The sequence below is a fragment of the Phascolarctos cinereus genome, unplaced genomic scaffold, assembly GCF_003287225.1.
Source record: "Phascolarctos cinereus isolate Bilbo 61053 unplaced genomic scaffold, phaCin_HiC Scaffold_1;HRSCAF=81, whole genome shotgun sequence".
NCBI lineage: Eukaryota > Metazoa > Chordata > Mammalia > Diprotodontia > Phascolarctidae > Phascolarctos > Phascolarctos cinereus.
In genome coordinates this window covers 114019990-114045186 of record NW_027555514.1, presented here as the reverse complement: position 1 = coordinate 114045186, position 25197 = coordinate 114019990, and the positions used below count along the sequence as shown (strand labels likewise).

General features: G+C 42.2%; 1 protein-coding gene across 3 annotated transcripts in view; it reads left to right on the top strand.

The window, feature by feature from the left end:
- Window positions 1–24675, top strand: part of LOC110219232 (carboxypeptidase A4-like) — a 51581-nt gene extending 26906 nt beyond the window's left edge. For all 3 annotated transcript variants that reach the window (XM_078153715.1, XM_078153717.1, XM_021002403.2), the window contains 10 exons: window positions 2417–2498; window positions 5299–5433; window positions 6595–6693; window positions 7896–7997; window positions 9902–10003; window positions 11548–11658; window positions 12445–12535; window positions 13439–13638; window positions 18006–18090; window positions 23842–24675. In XM_078153715.1, the coding sequence (XP_078009841.1) occupies window positions 2417–2498; window positions 5299–5433; window positions 6595–6693; window positions 7896–7997; window positions 9902–10003; window positions 11548–11658; window positions 12445–12535; window positions 13439–13638; window positions 18006–18090; window positions 23842–24029 (1195 nt within the window). In that variant the 3' untranslated portion in view covers window positions 24030–24675. The remainder of the gene's footprint in view (window positions 1–2416; window positions 2499–5298; window positions 5434–6594; window positions 6694–7895; window positions 7998–9901; window positions 10004–11547; window positions 11659–12444; window positions 12536–13438; window positions 13639–18005; window positions 18091–23841) is intronic.
- The last annotated feature ends 522 nt before the right edge of the window (window positions 24676–25197 follow it).

Below are 25197 nucleotides of genomic sequence, written 5' to 3'. Positions count from 1 at the left end.
ATGAGGAAACTGAGGCAAACAAGGTTAAGTGACTTGCCCAGGGTCACACATCTACTAAGTGTCTTAGGCTGAATTTGAACTTAGGTCTTCCTGCCTCTGGGCCTGGCACCCTCACCAGCTAGCTGCCCCTAACCTCTCAGTGCACAGGCAAACTCTAAAATTATGAATTAGTGAGCAGCTGCTGATCTGCTTTGGTAGAGAGAATTTCCTCACTGAAAATTCCCTATACCAATAAAATCACAGCTGCGATTTCTTTTTTTCTTTTTTTTTTCTTTTTGAGGCAATTAAGTAACTTGCCCAAGGTCACACAGCTAGTAAGTGAGGCCCTCCCAACTCCAAGGCTAGAACTTATTCACTGCAGCAACTAGCTGCCCTTATCCTGCTATCTCTTGGCTTGGTACTGTTGCACACGTCTGGAGGCACCCCCATCTCTGTCTAGTGATATTTTCCCTTTGGTAGAGGGAATTTCCTCACTGAAAGTTCCGGATACCAATAAAATCAAGGAAAGAAACAAGCATTTATGAAGTACCTACTATGTGCCAGGCATTCTATAACGTGTCTTATGTCATTTGATCTTCACAAATGGGGTACTACTGGGAGGTAGGTGCTATTGTCACCCCCATTTTATATACATTTATGTTATTAGTCTTCAGTTGAGGATACTGAGGCAAAGGTTAAGTGACTTGCCCAGGAGCACACAGTTAGTAAGTGTCTGATTATAATCTAGTAAAATATAATAATAATATATAGTATTGCTAACTTTCAAAGGACAAACAACAACAATGGTTACTATGTGCCAGGCATTGTGCCAAGTGCTTTACAGTTCTTATGCCAATGGATCCTCATAACCACCCAGGGAGGTAGGTCCTATTATCCGCATGTTTTAGATGAGGACACTGAGGCAGAGGTTAAATGACTTACCCAGGGTCCTCGCCTACTACATTGCAAGTTCTTTGCGGATGGGGCTTTACTGGTTTTCATTGTTGTATGCCCAAGGTCGAGCAGAGAACCTTGTATTTATTTGGTGTTCAATAAATAATTATTGACTTGAATTGTTTATAGATGTGGTTCCTTTCAGAGAGGCATAAAAGGCAGAGAAACTGACTTACCCAGGGTCATACAGCCAGTGGGATTTGAATTCAGGTCTTCCACCTTCAAGTTCAATAGTCTATCCATTCCAGCATCCTACATCAGGTGACAGCCTGCCATACATAATTATGACTGACAAATGATGAAGCAAGCTTGCTGTTTGTGAGAGAGAGTCTCAGAGTCTTGGCCTTAAATCCCACATCTGATACCAATAGTAACCTCTCTGCACCTCAGTTTCCTTCTTTGTAAAATGGAAACAAGGGGAAATAAGCAGTTTTTAAGCACCTACTTTATGCCAGGTACTGCACTAAGTGCTTTACAAATATGATGGCGTTTGATGGGGATGATAACATTTTGTAGAACCTTCCTCAGTCTTCAATGAGCTAGTAAAGAACAGCACTGGGCACACTTCAAAGTACCATGTGAATGTCAGGTGTTCATTACCTTGCTCATCCCCATCATCTGCTACAGACACGTGTCTTCTTTTCCTGAAGGTCTCCAGGGAGGCAGAAGGTATCCGTTTCTTAAGGGAGGGGGCACATTTTGCTGTTTGTCTTTGTGCCTCTAGAGGCTGGCACCATGGAACAATCAATCACTGTTTGTTGAATGACTATGACGTTGTTTTATCCCCAAACTCTTCCTTTTTGTTGGAAGCATCTCTATCTCCTTCCTTTTCCCACTAGCTGTCCCCTTTGCCTGCAATGCTCTGTGCCCTCATCTCCACTTCTTATCTTATGTCTTTCACTGTTTAGTTGTTTCAGTTGCATCTGACACTCTGTGACCCTATTTGGTGTTTTCTTGGCAAAGATACTGCAGTGGTTTGCCATTTTCATCTCCTGTCCATTTTATGGATGAGGAAACTGAGGCAGACAGGGTTAAGTAACTTGCTCAGGGTCACACAGCTAATTAAGTGTCTTAGGCTGGGTTTAACTCAGGAAGAGAAGCCTGCCCCTCTAGCCACTGTCCTGTCTTATATCTCTCTAGTTCTTGTATAATGCCTCCTCTATTAAAAGGTGGTCTCCTTGAGGGCAGGGATCGTGGTTTTGCTGTTCTTCATATCCTCAGGGCTTACTGCAGTGCCTGGCATGTATTAGGCGTTTAATAAATGCTTATTGATTGACTGACTGACACAAGGGAGAAAATGGCTCAGCCACGAGCCTCAATAATCCTCCCAGTGTTTAATAAATGCTCCTTGACTATCTGACTGAGGCCCACTTATTTGCAATCCACCCAGGCTCCAGGAAACATGGCTCTGGTTTGTTATGTCTGTCAAAAACATATAACATCATGCTTTGTTTATCTGTCTGTCTGTCTGTCTTGTTTTTAGGCACCAGGTTTTTCAAATTAAAGTCTGGGATGTAAACCAGATTCGCAAATTGAAAGAGCTGGTCAACACGAAGAACTCCAAGGTATCTCGTTTCCTTTCCTTTGGGCATCTTTTAATCCTAGGGAAGGATGATTTTTCACCAACATTCTTGTCATCTTTGGTGATCATAATCCTGGGTTCAGTCACAGTGGTTGAGACGAGCATTGGGGGAGGGGGCAGTGATAATGGCTGATGTTTGTACAACACTTTGAGGCTGGTAAAGCAGTTTGCCTGAGTTGTATCATTTCCTCACACTATCCCTGTGTGAGCTAAGTTAGGAGTTATCATTCCCTTTTGATGAATGAAGAAACTGAGACTCAGAGAGACTTGACCAAGATCCCCCAGCTAATAAAAGTCAGAGGCTGGAGATTTCTCCTCATTCATTGCTCTTAGAAGTGAAAGGAAGAGAAGAAAAGGTGGTGCAGTGCATAGAGCAGTAGGCTTTGGAATCAGGAAGACATTTTCCTGAGGTCAAACCTGGCCTCAGACACTTACTAGCTGTATGACCCTAGGCAAGTCACTTCATCCTGTTGGCCTCAAGCTCCTCATCTGTAAAATGAGCTGGAGGAGGAAATGACAAACCACTCCAGTACGTTTGCCAAGAAAAACCCCCAAACACCACAGAATGACAGCAAAATCGATTTTAGGACTACTGCTTTGGATACTGGGAGGTAGGAGAAAAGACCTTCCCGTTTCTTGCATGGCCACACACTTGCTGGTTTATCAACTTTTCCAATATGCCTCCCTTCTCTCCAAATTGTGGAGGGAACAGCTGGCTTCAGGCAGAATTGTGAAATGAGTGAGGTTTCATTTTTTTTTCAGAGCTACTCCACCCTATTCATATCTTTACCCCACCAGATGCCCACCCTGGCCCCAATTTCTGTGTTGGGCAAAGCCAGTCCTGTAGCCCACAGCATTTTTCACTAGGCAGGCTCTCTTTCATATACTCTCTGGGCACTTTTCAATTCCCCTCAGGTGTTTTCTACCCTTTATTATAACTGTAAACTCCTGAGGGCCAGGTCTATCTTGCTTGCTTTTATGTATTCTAAACACTTAACATGGTGCCTGGAGCATTCATCCTAAACTCTTAACAAATCTTCCTTTCCATCTATTTAATCTAATCAATCTCTACTTTCTCTCTCTCTCTCTCTCTCTCTCTCTCTCTCTCTCTCTCTCTCTCTCTCTCTCTCTCTCTCTCTCTCTCTCTCTCTCTCCCTCCTTCTTTGTTGTTCATTTATTCAGTCATGGCTGACTCTTCATGACCCCATTTGGGGTGTTCTTAACAAAGATACTGGAGTGGTTTGCCATTTCCTTCTCCAGCTCATTTTACAGATGAGGAACTTGAGGTCAACAGGGTTAAGAGACTTGCCCAGGGTCACTCAGTTAGCACCTATCTGAGCTGGGATTTGAACTGAGGTCCTTACTCTAGGCCTGGTATTCTATGCATTGTGCTACCAGCTGCCCTTCCTCTTCGCCCTTCCCTCATTTATTAGTTGCAATAGGGATGATGGACTGCTGCCTATGTGCTATTCCTGTGGAAACTTATTAATTTCGCTTTTGAGGACCAGGATGTCAACCAGCTAGTCTGATAAACCATTTCTTGCTCTCATGCTAATGGTAAGCTCCTTGAGGGCAGGAACTGTTTTGCCTTTTTCTCTATCCCTAGCTCTTAGCACACAGTAGGCACTTACTACATGTTTATTGATTGTTTGATTAATGGGAGTGGGCTGGAAGAATAATCTTATGAAAGTAATACATCTGCTTTTGTTTCCACTACTAATTTTAGGCCATGGCAGGTTGTGGACAGGGTATTTTGTGGGAAGCAAGTCTCGTATGCCCTACCAAACACACCAATCCAAACTAGTCCAATAAGGATTTATTAAGTACCTACTGCATGCCAGGGACTGAGCTAAGTGCTGGGAATACAGGGAAAGACAAAAAACAGTCCCTGCCCTCCATAGGGAATACATTTTTTTTAAATTAAGTTTTTATTTACAGGACACTGCAAGACAGGAAATTCCACATAGAAATAAGAGCCTATTGAGAATAGAGGTTTCATACAGTATGTACACATTTCACACTGGTCAAGTGTGCATCAGTGCTACATTAAAAGTCACATTTAAAAAAGGGGAGAGACAGACAAAATTATAGAGGGAATACATTCTAATGGAGGAAACAACAGGAAAATGAATAGCTCTGTTAGGGTAGCTAGGTTGCACAGAGGCTAGAGTGCCAGTCCCCAGTCATGAAGGCTCATCTTCCAGATTTCAAACCTGGCCTCAGGCACTTAGTAGCTGTATGACCCTGGGCAAGTCACTTAACACTGTTTGCCTCACTGTTTCCTTATCCATAAAATGAACTGGAGAAGGAAATGGCAGACCACTCTAGTAGCTCTGCCAAGAAAACCCCAAATGGGGCCACAAAGAGTTGGACACAACTAATGGATTAAACAACAACAACAACAACAACAATATTTGATCCTAGAGCTGATGAGGAGCCCAAGGGAGTCATTGAATAGGGGAGTGTGGTGGTCAGAGCTATGTTTTAAGAAAATTGCTTTGGCAACTGAGTGGAGAATGAATTGGAGTTGGGGTGAGATGAGGCAGGGAGCCCAGTTGTAACAGTTCTGCTGAAAGGTAATAAAGGTCCAAACTAGGGTCAGTCACTGCAGGACAGCAGGACTGTTAGATGTTTCTCCAGTTGCCACACATTCTCTCTGGGTCTCTTCCTGGGCAGAGGCCCCTGGAGACAGCCTGGCCTCATGGGTGTTGTAGTTCTAGAGAACTGTGGGTGCTGTTTGTCTTACCTGGATTGCTCTCTTGGTTTCTTTTGCTTTTCTTCAGCTCAATTTTTGGAAAGTACCCGCTACCACTGAGCGTTCTGTGGATGTTGTGGTTCCACCAGCTAGTTTGAAACTTGTCAAGTCCTTTCTGGAATCCCATGGCTTGGAGTACTCAGTCTCCATTAAAAACCTGCAGGTGGGTAAACTGAAACCACACTTTGAGCTTCATTCTTGCTAAAGGTTTGATGTGGTTTGGGGTTGCTGAGATGTCAGGGTACAGGGGAGTCCACCTGGAAATCATTCAAGCACTCAGGCCTTCTTTCAGTCAAAGTGGCAAGATTTATTGTAAGGCCTATAGATGGGGCTAGATTCCTAATGAATCTGCACCTTGATGGGGGTGAGATTGATGCTTACATACGGAAAAAGGAACCGTGAAAAGATCTGGATGGGAGTGGTAAATAGCCTGAGGTAGGCCAGGTGTAACAGTGAAAGGAGTTAAGTGGTCTGGGGTGGAGCCACTGGGAAAGGGCTATCAAGTATCTAGGTGAGCTGGGATGGGCCATGTGCCTTGGTCTGAGATGCCATTGATCTGGGCTGCTGAAACGTGTGGGAAAATTCAGGAACTGGGTTGTTTTCTAAGACATAGTCTTTTCCTTTTAGGGGTCCAGGTCCCATCACCCCATCAGTTTCATCCATCTTCCAGAATGTAGACCTCATACAAATTGGTCTTGATTATGGAAGAGATACTATGGGGCTGAGATACCTTCTTTTCAAAGGCCTAGGTGCCATTACTTTATGACTTTAGCCAACTTGATCAACAACCTCATAATTTGGTTTTAGTGGTACCTGACTGGTGGGCCGTAAATGAATTTGTATTCTGGCCAGGGATCATTTGATATGACAGGAAACTGTCACTGTATTAATTAACCTTTAATGCTATGAACCATCTGTAGGCAACTTTTGAGGGTTGGGTGGCTGTGAGAGTTTATTAGTTTCTAGGTGTTTTCTTCAAAGGACATATTTCAGAGGTTCTGTATGCCAAATACCAGGCCAGTAAAGAAGGACATTATAGTACTTTTGCTGTTTCCAGGAATTATGAGTAGGATGGCAGAGAGGAGCTGGGTGGGTGGAGGTGGGGAGGGAGAGAGTGGGGGTGCAGGTGAGGTGGGAGTGGGGAAGGAAGATTTCTTAGATTCTAAGAAATATGACCCTTTTTAAAAGCTCTGGTCAACACTTTTCCTATTCATGCTCACAGCTGGTTGAAATTTTGATTAGCAGTACTCCTCCTCCAATACTATCCTCTGGTGGGAATGGGTCGCATGGGCAATCCTTATCAATCTGTCATTGGTTTTTTTAGGATCTCCTTGATAAAGAAGTGAAAGAAATGAAAAATAATAGAAGAAAAGAACGGAGTAATGGCAACTTCAACTATGGGGCTTATCATACCTTGGAAGAGGTAAATATTTCAGAGCAAATTCAGATTAATGGCTTCTTGGGTTGAGTGCAGCAGGCTTACTTTCCTCATTCAAGAGTAAGAGAAAATGCTCTTAGCTCCTTCCCTTTTTTATTTTAAAATAATTTATTATTTTAAAAAAATAATAAATAATTTATATATAATTATACATTATGATATATTATATGATATATAATATATATTATATAAAAGAGAATAATTTTTTTACAATAAAAGAATTGGTTTCAAAAATAAAACCAATCAAGCATAAATCTACAAAATCTGTACTTCAAAATTACTCTTGATATACAATATATTCCTAGCTGCTTGTAGTTGATGCTTTCTGAATTTAATTCATTCTTGACCCACTCACCTTGTCATTTGTGCATACAGTTTTACTTTCATACTGTGGTCATGAGCTATATTATAATGGTCTTCTGGTTGTGGTTTCTTCACTTGGTATTCTTTCATTTGTCTTTCCAGATTTCTTTATATTCCTTTGAGTTATGATTTTTAATGGCATTATAGTATATCATTGCACTGATATACCTTGGGCAAGTGACTTAACATCTCTGGGCCTCAGTGTCTTTATGTGCAAAATGAGGAATTTGAGCTAGATAGCCCTCAAGTTTAGTTAGTTTTTCACTGGTTGTTAGACATTTAGGTTAATTCTTGGTGATGTTGCTTTCTATGTATCTATCTATATGTATATAGATATAATATTTTGGGGGGTTTTTGTGACATAACTTTTAAAAACAATTTTTTGTTATGATAACATGCTTAGGGTATATTTCCAATAATAGGATTAAAGGGATACCTTTATTTGGCATTTAAAGCTCTCCCCAGTTTAGCTTGTGCTGATCATATATTATTCCCCTCTCTACATATATTATTCCACTCTATTCTCCAGACAAAATGACCTGATTTGCTGTTCCTTATATGTAACGTCCCATATGCCTTTACAGTGGTTTTGTATCTTTGCATCTTTGAAGTGAGGAGGGGTTAATTATGAGAACAAACGTGGTATGTGTTGTTTTCTATAATCTGCTGGTAGCTGTCAAGCTCCCAAGAATGAGCATGCTGTGGCTGGTGTGCTAGGAGCCAAGGGGTCTGAAAGCCAGGGGGAGGAAAGTTTAGAAGGAAAAAAAAATGTACAGGAACATACTATGGGAGAACATCCACTTACAGATGCTTTCACATTTCAGATTTATCAGGAGATGGGCAGAATTGCTTCTGAGTACCCCCAACTAGTGTGCCGGCTGCAGATTGGTCTTTCTTTTGAAAAACGACCACTGTATGTACTGAAGGTATGTGTGACCACATTAAGGAAGTGGGGGCAACTACACTGTGGGGCATGTCTTGGAACATTTTTCTACTCTCTGGCTACCAGCAAGTGGTTTAATAAGAAGAGAGAGAACCAGGACCTTCTTGGCTGGTTTCTTAGACTGGGTCATTACCTTGCTGATTGGTAGAACTGGTTGTTCACAAAGAAGGGAAAGAGAAAACCAGGTAAGGCTTCTTAATGGTGAAACTGTGGTGGTGGGAATCTGGTATCTGTGTCTCCTGGAGACCTCTTATGTGCTAGGCTGGGCTGTGAACTCCCTGGGCAAAGAGAACATTGAAAGTGTGAGTGATGATGGCTCTGGGCCAAGAGGTCAGCAGCAGGTGATGGCACCCTGGCAACTGGAAATTGTAGAAGCCCTGACAGTATGGCTTTGTGTATATCAGTCAGGGTTCGAATTTATTTCTCAGGGATTTCAAAAATTACTGTTCGCCAACATGTAGTCATTTCAGTGGTGGAAGGTAGATCCCTTGTAGTACATGTGACTATTGATTCCAAGAAGGCAGAAATGAATAGTGACCACCAAAGAAATTAAGGCAGGCAGAGTTCATGTCCTCAGAATTTGATCTGTATGAAAGACCTAAGTTCATAGTTGTTTTGCTTAATATATTAGAGCTACTATGACCACATTAGTTTACAAATTTCATCTGAAAGGCAAGGTATCTACCTCAAAGTGAGGGGGAGGGTGTTGGACCCCAGAAATCAGAAGCCTTTCTCATGAACAACACTATTTACTTTCCTGCATTGATAGAGGGAGTCCCCCTGATTTGGGAGGCCCCTATGCCAATGAAATAACAGAGCTAGTTCCTATCTCTTATTTTCATTACTGAGGCTGAGCTACACGGATCTACATGTACCTTCTCACAGGGTTCTTTTGAGGTCAAATGAGAGAATATTTGTAAAGCACTTAGCACAGTGCCTGGCACATAGTAGGTGTACCCCCAACCCCTACCCCGCCCCCGCAATCTTCTTCTTAGCTGGTTCTCCTATGACCAATGAGACACATTTAAGAGACAGTTGGCCAGAGTTAAAGGTTATAAACTGTGACTATGGAATAATATGATGCTAACTAGTTCACATAAGAACTAAATGTGAGCTTGGATATTTTTTAAAGTTGTAAACCCAATATGGCTAACCTCACCAGTGGTAGAAGCCAGAATTCACCAATTACCAAACTTGAAAACTACTTGAGTACTCAGCTCATTTAATGAGATGAATCAGAAATGAGTGCTTGGAACATGTTCAAGGTCTAGGTCATAACATCATCTTGGGTCCTTCAAAGGACATAATAGTACTTTGGACCATAGCACCAATAGCCACATGTGTGACAGCATCTGGGCACATTAGAATCAGGCGGGGAATATCTTGCACATGATCTATACAACCCAGGTTACAAATATAACTAATATAGGGAATTCATTTTCTTCCCATATACTTCAAAGATTGCCCATGAAACTTTGAAGGGTTGTAGGAGGCCCTTTTGCTATAGGATGGTATCCACTGCTAAACGGCTGGGCTCCTTTCCAACAGAGCAGTTGGATAAATAGTACCATTGATATAATTTAGTCTCTGAATTATTTGAAATACATAAAAAGGAGATAGTGAAAAGACTTTCTAGCCAAGAGAGACAGGGCTAAAGGAGTATTGCTTGCCACCTGGGATAGAGTGGAAATAACAATGGACTTGGGGTTTAAGTCCTGGCTTGGCCACTTGCTAACTGTATGGTCATAGGCAAGTCATTCTGTTTTGATTTTCTCATCTGTAAAATGGGGATACTAAAACTGGAACTACTAACTTGACAGTGTTGTTGTGAGAAAGTGCTTGGTAACATTCTATGGAAATGTCATATAATTGGTTTCCATTTCACAGTTCAGCACCGGGGAAGGCAAGAGACCTGCCATTTGGCTGAATGCTGGAATCCACTCCCGTGAATGGGTCACCCAGGCCACAGCAATATGGATAGCCAGAAAGGTCATGTCTCCTCATGTATACTAGGCACTTTGGTGGGCAGGAGTGGGGAGGACTTGCTGGACTGAACATGCCCCACTGACAAGTTGGGAAGTTACTGGAACAAAATATGTTCTTCAGTGACAAAATGTATTACTGATGGTACACAACCCAGCAGATGACCAATGTTCATTGTGCTCTCAGGGACCCTGCAGCAAGAAGATCAGTCCCAGGCAAAGCTTAAATCAAGCAAAGGTTGCCTTCGGCACTGCCGTTTCATAGCTGTTCCCTACCCTCTTTGGGTACTCCATGCTCTGATTGCCTCTCTAGCCTCCTCCAGTTTCTTGTGTTATTCCTCTGAGGGTTATTTGCATTTTAAATGAGGATAGACTGATAGTGGAATTTCAGATATTAATGAGCGGTTGATGTGGAGGAAACAATTTGGGGTGGGTTTGCCTTCTTGGAGCACCTCAACCTATGGGTCAAGTGGGCCCTGTGTGGCAGTGTTATAAATAGGCAAGATCCTTGCTCATACCAGAATAGGCTAGAAAATGTTATCCACCTCTGCCCTACAACCAAAGGGAGGAACTTATACCCAGACAGAAATAGATGCTGACCATACCTATATGTATAGGAGCAAATTCAAGAGACCTGGGTTCTATTAGGCCGTGTGTTAGAAGTGGCTAGCACATTGGAGTCAGAGTTAGGAAAACCTGAATTAAAATCCAACCTTAAACACTTACTAGCTGGTCAAATTGCTTAACCTCTCTTGACCCTGGGCAAATTGCTTGGCTACTAAGTGCCTCAGTTTCCTCGTCTGTAAAATGGGGACAATAATGGCATCTACCTCCCAGGGTTGTTGTGAAGATCAAATATGATAATAGTATAAAGTGCTTAGAAAACCTTCAAGTGCTATATTAATACTAGCTAATATTATTGTATAACTTTGATCAAATCATGTCACCTCTGGTACTGAATTTCCTTGTCTGCAAAAAGGGACTGAACTAGGTATCTTAGAGCAGAGGTTTTTAGCCTTGAGCTCATGAAGTTGTTTTTAGAAATATTTTGATAACTGTTTCAATAGAATTGGTTTCCTTTGTAATGTCATATACTTCATTAAATTTTTTTTCTTTTTGCTTTTTGGTGAGTCAATGGGGGTTAAGTGATTTGCCCAGGATCACACAGCTAGTAAGTGTCAAGTGTCTGAGGCTGGCTTTGAACTCAGGTCCTCCTGACTCCAAGGCCAGAGCTCTATCCACTGTACCACTTAGCTCCCCCTATATGTTTCATTATATGCATTTAAAAGCATTATTCAGAAAAGCTTGAAGTAGACTTTGTGTCCATGACACAAAAGGTTAAGAATGCCTGCCTTAACATTACATAATTCTATGAAATATCCCCCAAGTGCCTGATACATTAATCATTAGATTTTGCCCAGAGTTGTCTCTCTGAAGGTAGTCATGTGGGTCAATGGAATGCTACTCAGAGCAGTTGACCTTGGGGAAAGGTCAGTACCAACCCCACTGTCTGGGGATGGTGCAGCTGACAGGGGTTTTATCTCTGCTTAGATTGTATCTGACTTTGGGATTGAACCAAACATCACCTCCATCTTGGATGAAATGGACATCTTCCTGATGCCTGTGGCCAATCCTGATGGTTATGTCTATTCTCAAACCAAAGTGAGTAACAACAACCAATGGAATGGGCTGGGAGTCAGGAGCCTTGGTTGTGCCAATAAATGCTTGTGGGAGGCAATGTAGCAGAGCAGAAGGAGCACAGGATGGGAAGTCTTAGCAAATCAGTGTTAATTCGGTATACTGTCCAGCCAAGACTCCCCATAGTCTGTGTACCACAGCTGGGCCCAAAGAGAGCCAGTACCTGGATTATTGTCTTCAGTTTGAGGTACCCCATTTCAGGAAGGACAACAACATGTCCTCCATGGGGTCACCAGAGTGGTGAGGGGACTGAACACCAACCACTATGAGGACCAGTGGAAAGAATCGGAGAACTGGAGATGTTTAGCCTGAGGCAGAGAAGACAGTGGGGAATAATGGCTGTCTTTAAGAATTCTGAAATGCTAGTAGGTGGGAATGGAGGTAGAGTCCTTGGGTCTGACCTCAGGGCAGAGGCAGATTGAAGTGGAATATAAAGAGAAAACTGAAGGACTGAATGCATTCAGAGCTGTCCAGAAGCAGCACTTCCCTGCCTGGGGAAGTAATGTGATCCTTTCCCTGGTTTTTCTAGGCTTGATGACTACTTTTGGGTGAGACTGTAGGGTGGATTCCTGGTCAGGTAGAGATCGGACTGCCGTAGGTGGCCTCTGAAGTCTGTCCCTTCCAATTCTGAAATTCTGTGCTGATGTGATCTTACAGGTCCTTTCAAGCTCTGAAGGTCTGGGAGCAGTGTATGGGTCATAGTAATAAATCCTGTACATTGGACTGTTCTTTCTTGGGTGGGTTTTCCAGGATCGCTTATGGAGGAAGACCCGATCCACTACTCCTGGAAGTCATTGTGTAGGAGTTGACCCAAATAGGAACTGGGATGCAGGCTTTTATGGTAGGATACGGTCTTTAACATATTTTGTTATGTCTTTGGTTTTTACATCACCTCCACCAACACTTAGCATAGTACCTGGCAAACATTAAGTGCTTAACAAATGCTTGCTGTCTTGTTGAAATCCTTGTTGATTTCCAGATACATTCCTTCTCCTCTTCCATCTCCCAGAGAGCCATCTTCTCTTACAAAAAATCAAAAAGAGAAGGGAAGGAAAAGGAACAAACATTTATTAAGAGTCTACTATGTGCCAGGCACTATGCTAAAAGTTCTATAAATATTACCTAATTGGATCACGTAGCAGGTGCTTCCTCCACGTTTTTTGACAGATTCCCTGGTGGCTAACCTGCTGGTGATGAGCCTCTCCTAACTTGGGCTATTTCTGGGCTGTAAATGAAGCCTTCCTGGCCTGGTCTAGGATCTGCTTTTGTCAATCTATGGTCCCCTCTACATCATAGTGGGCATTGAAATAGGGTGATAGTGGAGGGAGGGTTCTAATGTAAATTTTAACTTGCAAGTACAAGAAAAGCTACTTGATACCTTCCCATATCATTTAGCCAGATTACTATAGATAAAACCAAGCTGAATTTCTGGTGAAAGAGGAAAGTTTTGGCGTGAGACTGAAGGGCTCATGGCAGTTTAGGAGAAGGGGGATCACTACTAAAAATTTCCCTGTATTTACCTGTGTACATGGCATATTCCTATAGCAGAATGGAAGCTTCTTGAAGGCAAGGGACTGTTCTGTTTTAGTTCTTTTGTCCCCAGTACCTAGTACATGCCTTGCCAGTCATGGGTACTTAGCAAATGCTTCTTGAGTTTAATTGAATTAAGTAGGTTTGTCTGTCCAGGATCTTGGAGAGTCTGTGTTCTTACTAATGTTTTTGCTTGGGTTGGCTCCCTTCACAGGAAAGGGATCCAGTGACGATCCCTGTTCTGACTTGTACCATGGACCCAAGCCTCATTCAGAAGTAGAAGTGAAATCTGTGATGGATTTCATCAAAAGCCACGGGAATTTCAAAAGCTTCATTGATATCCACAGCTACTCACAGCTCCTGATGTTTCCTTATGGGTACACATGCACCAAGGCCCGTGACTTTGATGAACTGGTGAGTGACCACTTCCCTCATGTGGCCACTAGTGTGGCTTGTCATTCATGCTTTTCAATACCCTCTGATGAGCTTGCCTGAGTGTTATCAGAACATTATTATATAGGGTGTCTCCATGCTTTAATGGCTTAAGACTGCATTAAGACTTTGGGAATGCCCTGTATTGAAGACCTGGGTCTATTTTATTAGAGGTTAACTCCGTCTACTTCTCCTCTACTCTTTGGGCTGTGAGAACAGATTTAGAGTTGTAAAGAGGAGAGAACTGTTCTTCCCTATCTCTCATTTTCTCTTTGAATCAGACTTACGGCAGCCTCAAGCAGGCCTAAGGAATAATTAGGAATTTCTGTGAGGTCTGGGCTCATTCCATTTCATTTACCTTATCCAAACTTAGAGAGCCAAACCATGGAGGAAGGATGAGTAGTAGACCCTAAGGTTGGGCTGCCACCAAAAGCTGCTTTCTCTGAAGGAGTGTGACGGGGGGAAGGTGGGACTCAGCAAGCAGCTTCATCTCTCCCACTTGCTTCTCTCCCCATATGGGTCACATGGCTGAAATCTGTTTGGGGATTTGTCAGTATAGGGGTATGACGTGGCAGTAGTGGGGTGCAGGTGCCCCATGGCCTAGCCCTGACATGTCTAGTTTCCTGTTAGGGCTGTACCACTACTCAGACACTCCCGTGCAGTGGTAATTAGCATAGAAAGGAGAGGAATTCATGATGGAAAATGCTGTCCACAGCCAGAGAAAGAACTATGGAGTCTGAATGCGGATTAAAACATTCTATTTTCTCTCTCTCTTTTTTTAGTTGTTTTTTCTTTTTCATGGTTTTTTGTTTTGTTCAGAGTCTTACGACATGACTAATGTGGAAATATGTTTAATAGGATTGTACATGTGTAGCCTATATAGATTGCTTGCTGTCTTGGGGGAAGGTCAGGAGGGAAGTGGGGGTGGGAGGAAAAAAAATTGGAACACAAAATTTTACAAAAGTGAATGTTGAAAACTATCTTTACATGTAATTAGAAAAAATATAATGCTATTAATTGGAAAAATAATTTAAAAAAATGAAAAAAAAGGAAGGAGAGGTATTTTTGCAGCCTTCTTTCCCCAATGAGTTATTTCTGCTGCCTACAAAGAGTAAATTTGAACATTATTGACTTCTAAAAAAGTACCTTGAATTTCCTTTACTTTTTTTTTTCCTGCTTTTTGGTGAGGCAATCAGGATTAACTGACTTGCCCAGGGTCACACAGCTAGTGAGTGTGAAGTGTCTGAGGTTCGATTTGAACTCAAGTCCTTCTGACTCCAGGGCTGGAGCTCTCCACTATGCCACCTAGCTACCACCTAGCTGCCCCCTCCCTTTACATTTTTTAATGAACCTAACTATATAGAAATTCCACTAAAGTCTTATTCTGATATCTCATTTTGTGCAATACCAGAGAATTGCAATCTCTGGAAGGTCCTACTAAGCTGGAAATGTTCCTATTATTCATTCAACAACTATTTGTAACTACCTGGCTCCCTCTCGTTGCTGGGACCTATAAAGACCTTAGTTTCCATAGTATGTTTTGGTCCACTTACCTATGTAAATACATCTTGAGCCGCTATTCTAGGTCATAGTCCCTATTCATAGACCACGTATAAATCATATATCTAATAGCAAAATATTTAATTAAGATAGAATAGCAAAGTGACTCATTCCAAAAAGTTAATGAGCAACAAAATTGTTCTTATGTCTGTTCTACACACAAAATGAATACAAGCTTTTATGATTCTTAACCTAGGGTCCATGGACTTTTAAAAAATATACATTTTGATAATTTAATATGATTGGTTTCCTTTGTAATCTCACAGGCTTTATGTATGGAGAAACATTTTTCTAAGAAGTTGACAGGTTTCACAAGATTGCCTAAGGTGTCCATGACATTACAAAGGTCAAGTGAGACCCACTGTTGTATAGGCACCTGTGGGGAAATAACCATTTCTCAGGGAGTTTCACAGGGCCAGGGTCAAAATTTAGATTTTAAAGACAGCCTTAAGATCTGCTATCACCTCTTAGAGGACAGCTAGGTGGCGCAGTAGATAGAGTTGAGGGCCTGGAGTCAGGACGACTTCTCTCCCTGAGTTCAAATCTGACCTCAGACATGAGCTATGCGACCCTGGGCAAGGCACTTACTTGTTTTCTTGTTTGTAAAATGAGCCACAGAAGGAAATGGCAAACCACTTTCAGTATCTTTGCCAAGAAAACTGCAAAGGGGTCAGGAGGAGTTGGGCGTGACTGAATAACAGTAACTTCTTAGGCACTGGTCCTGAGACCAGCTTGCCAGATCTCTCCAAATGGAATTGAGATCCTGGGCTGCAATCTTCTACAGTCTCTGGAGCCCACATTGAGGCTGCAACGTTGGCTTTCCTTGCTCAGTAAAATGCATCCCATGGTATGGGGCTAGGCTGCCCTCATTCTCTTGGTGAGAAGGCTGTCCTGTTGTCCTCATGTCTATTCTGACTCTCTTTCTCTGACCAAGCCTGGGCTTCCCGAATCAAGCATTGGACAGTAGGCTCCTGGAGATATCCCAGGGCCCCCACTGGGGCACAATAGCACCCTTGCCTCAGTCACTATGGACAACAAGGTCAGAGAAAAGTCCACATTATAGTCAATGACCAAGGTACCCATAAGTAGACCCTGGGCAGAACACCTTACAGGAGATTCATTCTTGACCATCCTTGCCCTCGTGGCGCTTACAGACTTAATTTGCATGGATAATGTTATAGCTCTGGAGGTGTTTTGGGACTGGATCTGTGATTTCACTTGTCTAGGGAATTCCTAATGAGGATGCTTCCTCTACCAGTGAAGATCAGCATTGGCTCTGCAGTTACCTGGGGTACTAAGGAGTCAAATGACTGAGGTTGGACTTGAACCCAGGTCTCCTCCAACTATGAAGCTGGCTCCATCTTCTATGCCATGCTGTCTCTCGTATTATTATATTATAATACAATTATAACATAACATTACATTACAAGAACCTGAGAAAGGTCCAAAGCAAAGCTTTCTATGCTGTTACCTGCGATGGACTATGAGTCTGTTGTCTAAGGACAAATACAGCTAAGATGAGAAATATGCATGACTGAAAAAGTGAGAAATTTTTGCAGACAGAGAAACTCACAAAAACTGTCTACTAAGTCACAGAGGAGTTGAGAACTGTTTTGGTGGATGAACTTTACCCAGAGATGGAGCCCTGAACACTTGAGATAGCATTACAGCAGGCAAGTGCCTAGTGAATGTTATATCTCTACAGCTTCTCATCTTTGCATGTGTATGGTATTTATAGTTATTATTGGTGTGGAAAGACTATCCTGTGTTCTACTTTTTTATTTCAAACACACCTTTTCACATATTGATGTGGTCTGAATATTTGCTAAGCTTATTGTATTTTGAATTGTTTTTCTTTCTTTCTTTCTTTTTTTTGGTGAGGCAATGGGGGTCAAGTGACTTGCCCAGGGTCACACAGCCAGTGTCAGGTGTCTGAAGTCCAATTTGAACTCAGGTCCTCCTTACTCCAGGGGTGGAGCTCTATCCACTGAGCCATCTATATGCCCCCTATTATATCTATTTTAAAGTTGAGGAAGCTGAGGTGAAGAAAGATGAATAGTAATAATAACAATAATCGCTGACATTTATATAGCACTTACTGTGTGCCAGGCACAGTGCCAAGCTGTTTACATTTATTATCTCATTGGATCCTCACAACAAGCCTGGGATGTAGCCCCATTTTACAGATGAAGAAACTGCCAAACAGAAGTGAAGTGACATGTCCAGCTATTAAGTTTCTGAGGCAGGGTTAAAACTCAGATCTTCCTGACCCCAAGTCCAACACTATCTACTGGGAAGGTGTATCTAGAATGTGACCTGAATCACATTAAATTGGGGAATGTTTTTTAAAAAAATAATAAAAATCGGGGCGGCTAGGTGGCTCAGTAGATAGAACACTGGCCCTGGAGGCAGGAGGACCTGAGTTCAAATGTGACCTCAGACACTTGACACTTACTAACTGTGTGACCCTGGGCAAGTCATTTAACCCCAATTGCTGTGCGAAAAAAAAAGGTAAAAAAAAAATAAAAATACAATACAATACAGATAATGTTCATTTGTGGTTTTCTGAGTCAATATATGAAGTCTTCAGGAATCGGTTCCTATCTGAATGTGACACCACTGTGCCAGGCCCACCTAGCTCATCAGGTAGGCCTTACTTAATAGAGTCAGGGCACCTGCTGCTCTGATGGGACAGGAAGCTGCAGAAGAAGAAGGAAATAAAACAAGCTTGAGCAGCACGAACAAGGAGAATCATTATTTTTCACTTTGCTCTTCTTTTCTCCCTCTAGTATAAGGTTGGTAAAGAGGCAGCAAACGCCCTGAAATCCTTGTTTGGCACCAAGTACAAAGTGGGAGCGATCTGCCCAACTGTGTGTAAGTTCTTGCCTTATTTATTCAAGAAAGTGTTTTGAGATATAAAGGGAAATGCAATGGGGGACCGGAAATTAGACACCCTCTGGTTTCTCACCAAAGCCAAGGAGGGTGGCCTAACTTAAATAATTTAAAAATGATGATGATGATAAATGCTGTCAAATGAGGTTATAAATTATTAATTTTGTTGTTATTAATAATGTGATTGTTATTAATTCTTAATATGACATAATCATACTATTGTTATTATTATTCCTATGGTGCTTTATGCTTTATACATTATTTTCCTTATAACAGTCCTATGAGGACAATCATCCCCATTGTACAGATGAGGAAACTGATCAAAGAAGTTCTTTGACTTGCCCAAGGTGTACACAGCTAAGAAGAGTCAGAGTTCAAATCTCCTGAAACCAAGGCCAAGGCTCTTTCCATTACACCCTCCAGCTATTATGATGGCGGCCCTTCCTAGGGATTACAGAACTCACCTTACAGGGCTATTTCTTGTTGCTCCATACAGGCCCCAGCTTGATGGTGTCAGTAACATGGGTAGTGGGTTCTGTGGGTCTTTGATTCTATTGCTGCCATAACCACAAGCAATTACTATTTACAGGTTGCCAGCTGTGTGGTAGGTGGTGTGTTTCTTATCATACACCAAAAAGCTTGAAATGACTTCAAAACTTTCTCAGAAGGGAAGGCGTGTTAGTTTTGTTTTTGGAGGAAGCTGAAGTTCGGGGGGAAAGAGTCTAATGAGGGGCTGGAAGGGTCCTCCATCTCCCAGCCAGAAATCCTTCTTAGCAGCCAAAGCAAGAAAATGAGAGAGGTGGAAGAAATGGCGGGCTGAATCCACTGGAGAGAGCCAGTCTTGGTCAGGGATGGAGGTTGTGGGCAAGATGTAGAGGCTCGGAGCAACAAGGACCCTACTTTCCTGAATCCACTCTTTGGCCTTAAAGGCCAGCGCTTTCAATTCCCACTTAATGTCACTTTGGAAGTTTATAGTCAGAGGCTTGGTAACAGGAGAGACATTTTCTCCATTGTGGTTTCCATTGTGATATCAGTTCTCAGTAAATGACCAAAAGTTGTAAGAGATATAAAACATTTTGTAAACTCTTAGGCACTATATTAATGCCAGCTGTCATTTTTTATTCTCTAATCCATTCTGCATACTGAGGCCAGATTGATTTTCCTAAAATACTGATTTGATTTCTAGAGAGAATGTGGTATTATGGAAGGAACCCTGTACTAAGAGATGGAAGGCCTGGATTTGAATCCTGGCCCTGACACTTACTAGCTATGTGAACTTAGGTGAATCACTTCATTGGTCTAAGTCTCAATTTCACTGTCTGTAAAATGGGGATAATAATACTCACAGCATTGGGTACCTAAGTGGTACTTCACAAAGACCAAATAGGGCTTGGCCTAGGACCTGTTGCGAAATCAGTAAATAAGAGAAATGCACATTGTAGAAGTCTGAAGCTATGCTTCATACCCATCATATCTGAAATAATGGAGGAACAAAAGAAAATTCTATTTGTTGGAGGGGCTATTGTGAGGATGAGCACACTAATGTACTATTGGTGAAAACTGTGAAATGACCCAACAACTCTAGAAAGCAATTTTGAATTATACCAGAAAAGTCACTAAATGTTACAATACTCAAAGACAGAGGGAAAGGATCCATAGGATAAGCAATAAGGAGTACTTCACAGGATTTCTGTAAGGAAGGTACCAAATAAATGTGAATTTTTAGTACAGATGAGTTTCTAGCAGGAAGCTTGAGAGTTGACCTGGGTGTTTTTGTTCTCTCTTTCTAAAATGTGTTGTCTTTCCAGATTCATTTTGGAAAGCTTAGTGGGGGCTTAGCTGTTTCCCTAGAACTAAGATGTAAATGGCAAATTAGAAATAAAAATAGAAATTACAGCTCTGATTCCTGTTCTCCCAACATTCCCCTGTCCTCAGCAAGAGTGACACTAGCCCTCAAATGCAGTGCCATTTCATTATTGTTAACACAGTACCATCAATTGCCTTATAATGACTGAGTGGGAGTTCCCCAAAGAAAATATTATGAGAGGCCCTCCCTTCTCTGCTGAGTCAGTGACCAAAGATACTTCTAAGTGCCATAGAATCCTCCCCCAGAGAAGCAACATGGAGGCTGAGATGGAGAGATCATGCTCTACCCAGGAGATATAGATACATTGGGTTTAGAATTGACACAACTTTTTTGAGTTGGAAGAGTGAAATATTGTTGCTTTTCCCTTCCCTCGACTTCCCTTCTTTTTTCTTATTCTTTTTCCTGTTCTTTGTTTTTCTTGATTAAGCATCCCTGTATCACCCAGGCTAGAAGTCCAGGAGGTTACTCCTAGGCCTCATCCTAGTAATAATTGACATGGGATCTTTGACCTGCTCCATTTCTGATCTCTTTGTTCCTCCTTAGACAGCCTGATTTAAGTGACTTGTGCAGGTCACGGAGACAGTAAGTATCTGAGGCTGGATTTGAACTCAGGTCTTCCTGGCCGCTGATCCAGGGCCATGTCTATTATGCCACCTAACTGCCTAACACCTAACTGTTAGCCCCTATGTTACTGTTGTTTGTTCTTTGTTCTGGAAGAGGACCATGATATCACGAAGGTGATGTCATGACTTTCAAGTGAATTGGATTTAAGCGAGGCAGGGCTGTGCAAAGTCACCAGCCTTGATCTCTCCTCGGGAGCCATCTGGGTGTAGTGGCCAGATATAGCAGACGACTGGAGATGGCCCCATGTCCCTAAGGTGGTCCATAGTCTAAATGTATGTTAGCTGTCATTCACTGCAGCTATCACTGTGTTTGCCTCCTGGAGCCCCTCTGTCCTCTAATCTCTGTGCTCTACAAAACCAGATAACCCAAGCTTCTTCATGTAGAGTCTAAAGCAGGCATTCTTAACCCAGGGTCCACTGACCTCTGAGGGATCTGTGGATAGATTTCAGGGGGTCTGTGAATTAGATTACAATTCTAAAAATATTTTAATAACTGTATGCCATGTAATCGGCTTCCTTTGTAATCCTATGTACTTTATTTCACGATTTAAAAAACATTATTCTGTTAAAGGGTCTACACCCTTTAGGAGACTGCCAAAGAGATCCTTGACACAAAAGCCTAGGGTGACGAGAACCCTACAGCCTCTCCTATTTTTGTATCACGCATGAGCTTTAGTGATATGAATGTGGGCAGCTTCACAATCTGCCTTGCTTCTTTCCTAAGTCTTAACTGTGTTCTAGATGGGGGTAAAATTGCTATCTCAGTGGCCTCAGGAAAGGGAGCTATCCTTGAACAGTGTTTGTTCAGCATTCAAACAGAGTAGAGTTCTATTAGGGCCACCCAGAAATTCAGCAGGCACAATCCCTCAGCAAGTTTATAAGGGAAAAACAAACTAATTAGTACCGAGAGTGAGAAACAACATTCAGCAGCTGTGTGAGCATAGGCAAGTCATTCCAACACTCTGAGCCTCAGTTTCCTTATGTGTAAAATGGGGATAGTAATGCCTGTCTCACTTACCTCCTAGGCACAGATGAGGTGATGCATGGGAAATGCTTGGTACAAAAATGGAAGTTAATTAAAACATTCCTTCTGCATCACGTCATAGTCAAGTGGAAAATGACGCTCTTTGCCAGTTTATGTTAAGAGGGAACTATCTGTTTGCAAAAAAGTTCTCATTGTTTTTGCTGGTACCTGACTTGGAAATAGAAAAATGAGGAACCATAGCAACGACAACCAATATTTACAAACTACTCTAAGTTAAAAAAAACAAACCCCAAACAACACTTTATGTACAGGGTGTCCCAAAAGTCTTAAAGCAGTTTGAAGCTTATTAAACTTAATAAAGTTTAAACTGCACTAAGGTTCTTTATTAGCTCTTTCGATCTTACTGTTTGGGTGACCACAGAGAAGTCATTTAACTTTTCTGGCCTCTGATTGCCCACTCCTTGCCCACAACAACCCTGTGACAGAAGTACTCCATTCATTATTCTCCCCATTGTACTGATGGGGAAACTGAGGCCCAGAGGAGTTAAGTGCTTTGGCCAGTTCTTAGTGACCACGCTGAACCTTCCTTGGTGTTTCACATTCAAAAGTATGCCTAGAATCATCATCCTGGACGCCTCAATTGTCTATTCCTACTCTAGTAAGGAGTGAGCAGAAAGAAGGGGGAAGAGTAGATCCTGTCCCCTGGAGTCCCACGAGGACAGAGCCAGCTTCTCTCTATCCTTATTAAGTTGGCTTTGGCCCCGTGGAAAGAGTGCTGGATCTGAAGTCAGAAGGTCTGGGTTTAAATTCTGACCTATCTCTGTTTTCCTAGTGACTGTGTACAAATCCCTTCACCTCTCTGACTTTCAGTTTCTTCTTTGTGAAATGGTGGGGGGGGGATGGAAGGGAGTTGGGTTAGATCACTTCAGAACTTCTTTCCAGTTCTAAGTCTACGACCCTATGATTTACTAGTGGTCAGCTAATAAATGGAGGGCGAAAAAAAAAAAGGATTAAAACCCATTACTCCTTCAGAGTGTTGATCTCTAGTGTTAGTTGGATAAAGTGTTAGTCCTCAAGGGCCCTTAGAGATCACCTGGTCCAAAGGTGCTTCACTTCCTTTGTGTTATGGGTCTGTCAGTGAGTCTGGTGAATTCTGTAAATCTCTTCTCAAAATGATGATGCTTTTAAGTAAATAAAATAAAACATGTAGGATTACAAAAGAAACCAGTGAAATACATAATGATATGAGATGATATGATATATGACATAAGACGTGATATAATACAACATACTATGTAATATAATGTAATATGATATATATGTGATGTGATGCAATGCAGAACAACATAATTTTATTTAATTTAATTTAAATTAATATGCATAATGGGGCCGCTAGGTGGTGCAGTCAATAGAGTTTGGGTCCTGGAGTCAAGAAGACTCACCCTCCTCAGTTCAAATCTGGCCTCAGACAATTACTGTGTGACCCTGAGCAAGTCACTTAACCCTGGTTGCCTCAGTTTTCTCATCCGCAAAATGAGCTGGGGGGGTGGGGTGGGACAGACCATGTCTAGTCATCCTGATGTATGTCTTGCCACCAGACCCAGATGGCTCAGGAGGAGAGAGTGAGGCTGGTGACCCTGCACAGCCCTCCCTCACTTAAATCCAATTCACTTGCAAGTCATGGCATCATCTTGCTGATGTCATGGCATCACCTCCCGCCTGTCATGGTCCTCTTCAAGAATGAAGGACAAACAGCAAACAGCAAAATGAGCTGGAGAAGGAAATGGCAAACCACTCCAGAATCTCTTCCCAGAAATCCCCTCATGGGATCACGAAGAGCTGAACACAACTGGAAAACGCCCGAACGATAACAACTGAATCATACAGAATTGGTGGTGGTGGTGGTGGTGTATAAATCCATTACAGTTAAACACAGTCCTTGAAATGTTTTAAGAAGACAAGCTCACAGCCCCCAGGTTAAGAGCTCCTGAGCCAGACCAACCCTCTTGTTCTCCATATGAGGAAACTGGGGCCCTAAAACACTAAAGTAACTTGCTCAGGGTCACATGACTGGTTAATTTTATTTGGAATATTGCAATAGGAGGCAGACTTTTTTCAGCATGGTCCTGATGATTTTCAGAGAGTGTAAGATCCCTAGTAAACCCAGGCCAATAGAGTATTAGGGCTTCTGATCTATTGTCCATTTTGTCCTTGAATGAGACCCATACTGATCCATGATTCCTCTTTTTAAATTACAGACCAGGCCAGTGGCAGCAGCATAGACTGGGCCTATGAAAATGGAATTAAATACGCTTTCACTTTTGAGCTTCGAGACACTGGACTCTATGGCTTCTTTCTGCCGGCTAACCAGATCCTCCCCACTGCCCAGGAGACCTGGCTGGCCCTACAAGTGATCGTGAAGCACGTTAAAGACCACCCGTACTAGAGAAACCCCCTGTGACGCTGTAAGAAAGATAACTCTGCCTTGTAGATGGCTCCCCAGACATGCACTTATGTGCCTGTTGTCCATTCAGCCATGTAGTCTATCGGACAGTGGCATCAAGGGATATATTGTGCCCCTTCTTTCCTTTTTTTCTCTTCTCCTCCCTCTTTCTTTTTTCTCACTCCCTTCTTTCCTCTCTCTCCCTCCTTGCCTTTCTCTCCCTTCTCTCCCCCCCACTCCCTCTCTCTCTTCCCCCCCTTTTCTCCCTCTCCTTCTTTCTTCTGTCTCCTCCTCTCCTCTCTTTGTCTCTCTCTCCTTTCATCTCTCTTCATCCTTTCCACTGTCTCCTTCCTTTGTCCCCTTTCTTGCTTTCTGTCTTTCTTCTCTCTGTCTCTTTCTCTCTCCCTCTCCCTCTGCCTTCTATACTGTGTCCTATGGCCAAAGCCTGCTCCTAAGCAGAGTCTAACAACTCAGCTTTAGGAGGCAGAAAATCACAGTCCAGTCCCCTCACATTTCTCCCCAACACAGAGTACCTACTATCTTTTGTACCTCTGCCCCCCAGCTGTGCTGGGCTGTCACCTTGCTTGGCTTATGATGTATATAGCAAATGGACATTATTCAATAAATATTCATGATTGAGACTCCCACAGTCCTGCTCCTTGAGTTATTTTCATGGGGTGAGACCAGGCTTTAAGATGTACCCTGTGTCTCTGTACTTTACTTTGGGTAATGACAAAAATTCACTTCAATTCTCATCCACTTTGTGTCAGATTCAAGGAAGAAATCTGTGCTCCTTGACAACTAATTGTCATGAGGGAGAATCTGGCCAAGGAATTATTGCTGGTTATAACATACATCTGACACTGGTAGTTTAAAATTTTTTCAAAGTATTTGTACACTATATTATGTAAAACTACTCATGAGGAAGATTGGCCCAGTTACTATTTTAAAAATTTTATTCTTATTCTTATTTTGTTTGTTTGTTTTTGGCCTGGATGTATGATTTCATCAGGAGGGCACCTCTCAGAAGGAAAATTTCCTTTACCAATGCAGGTCAGTAACTGCCCTGCAGTTTATAATCTCAGAATTGCCTGGGGGACTGAGAGGTAAAGCAATTCACCCTGCACCACACAGCTAGTATGTGTCAAAAGCAGAACCTGAACCCAGGTCT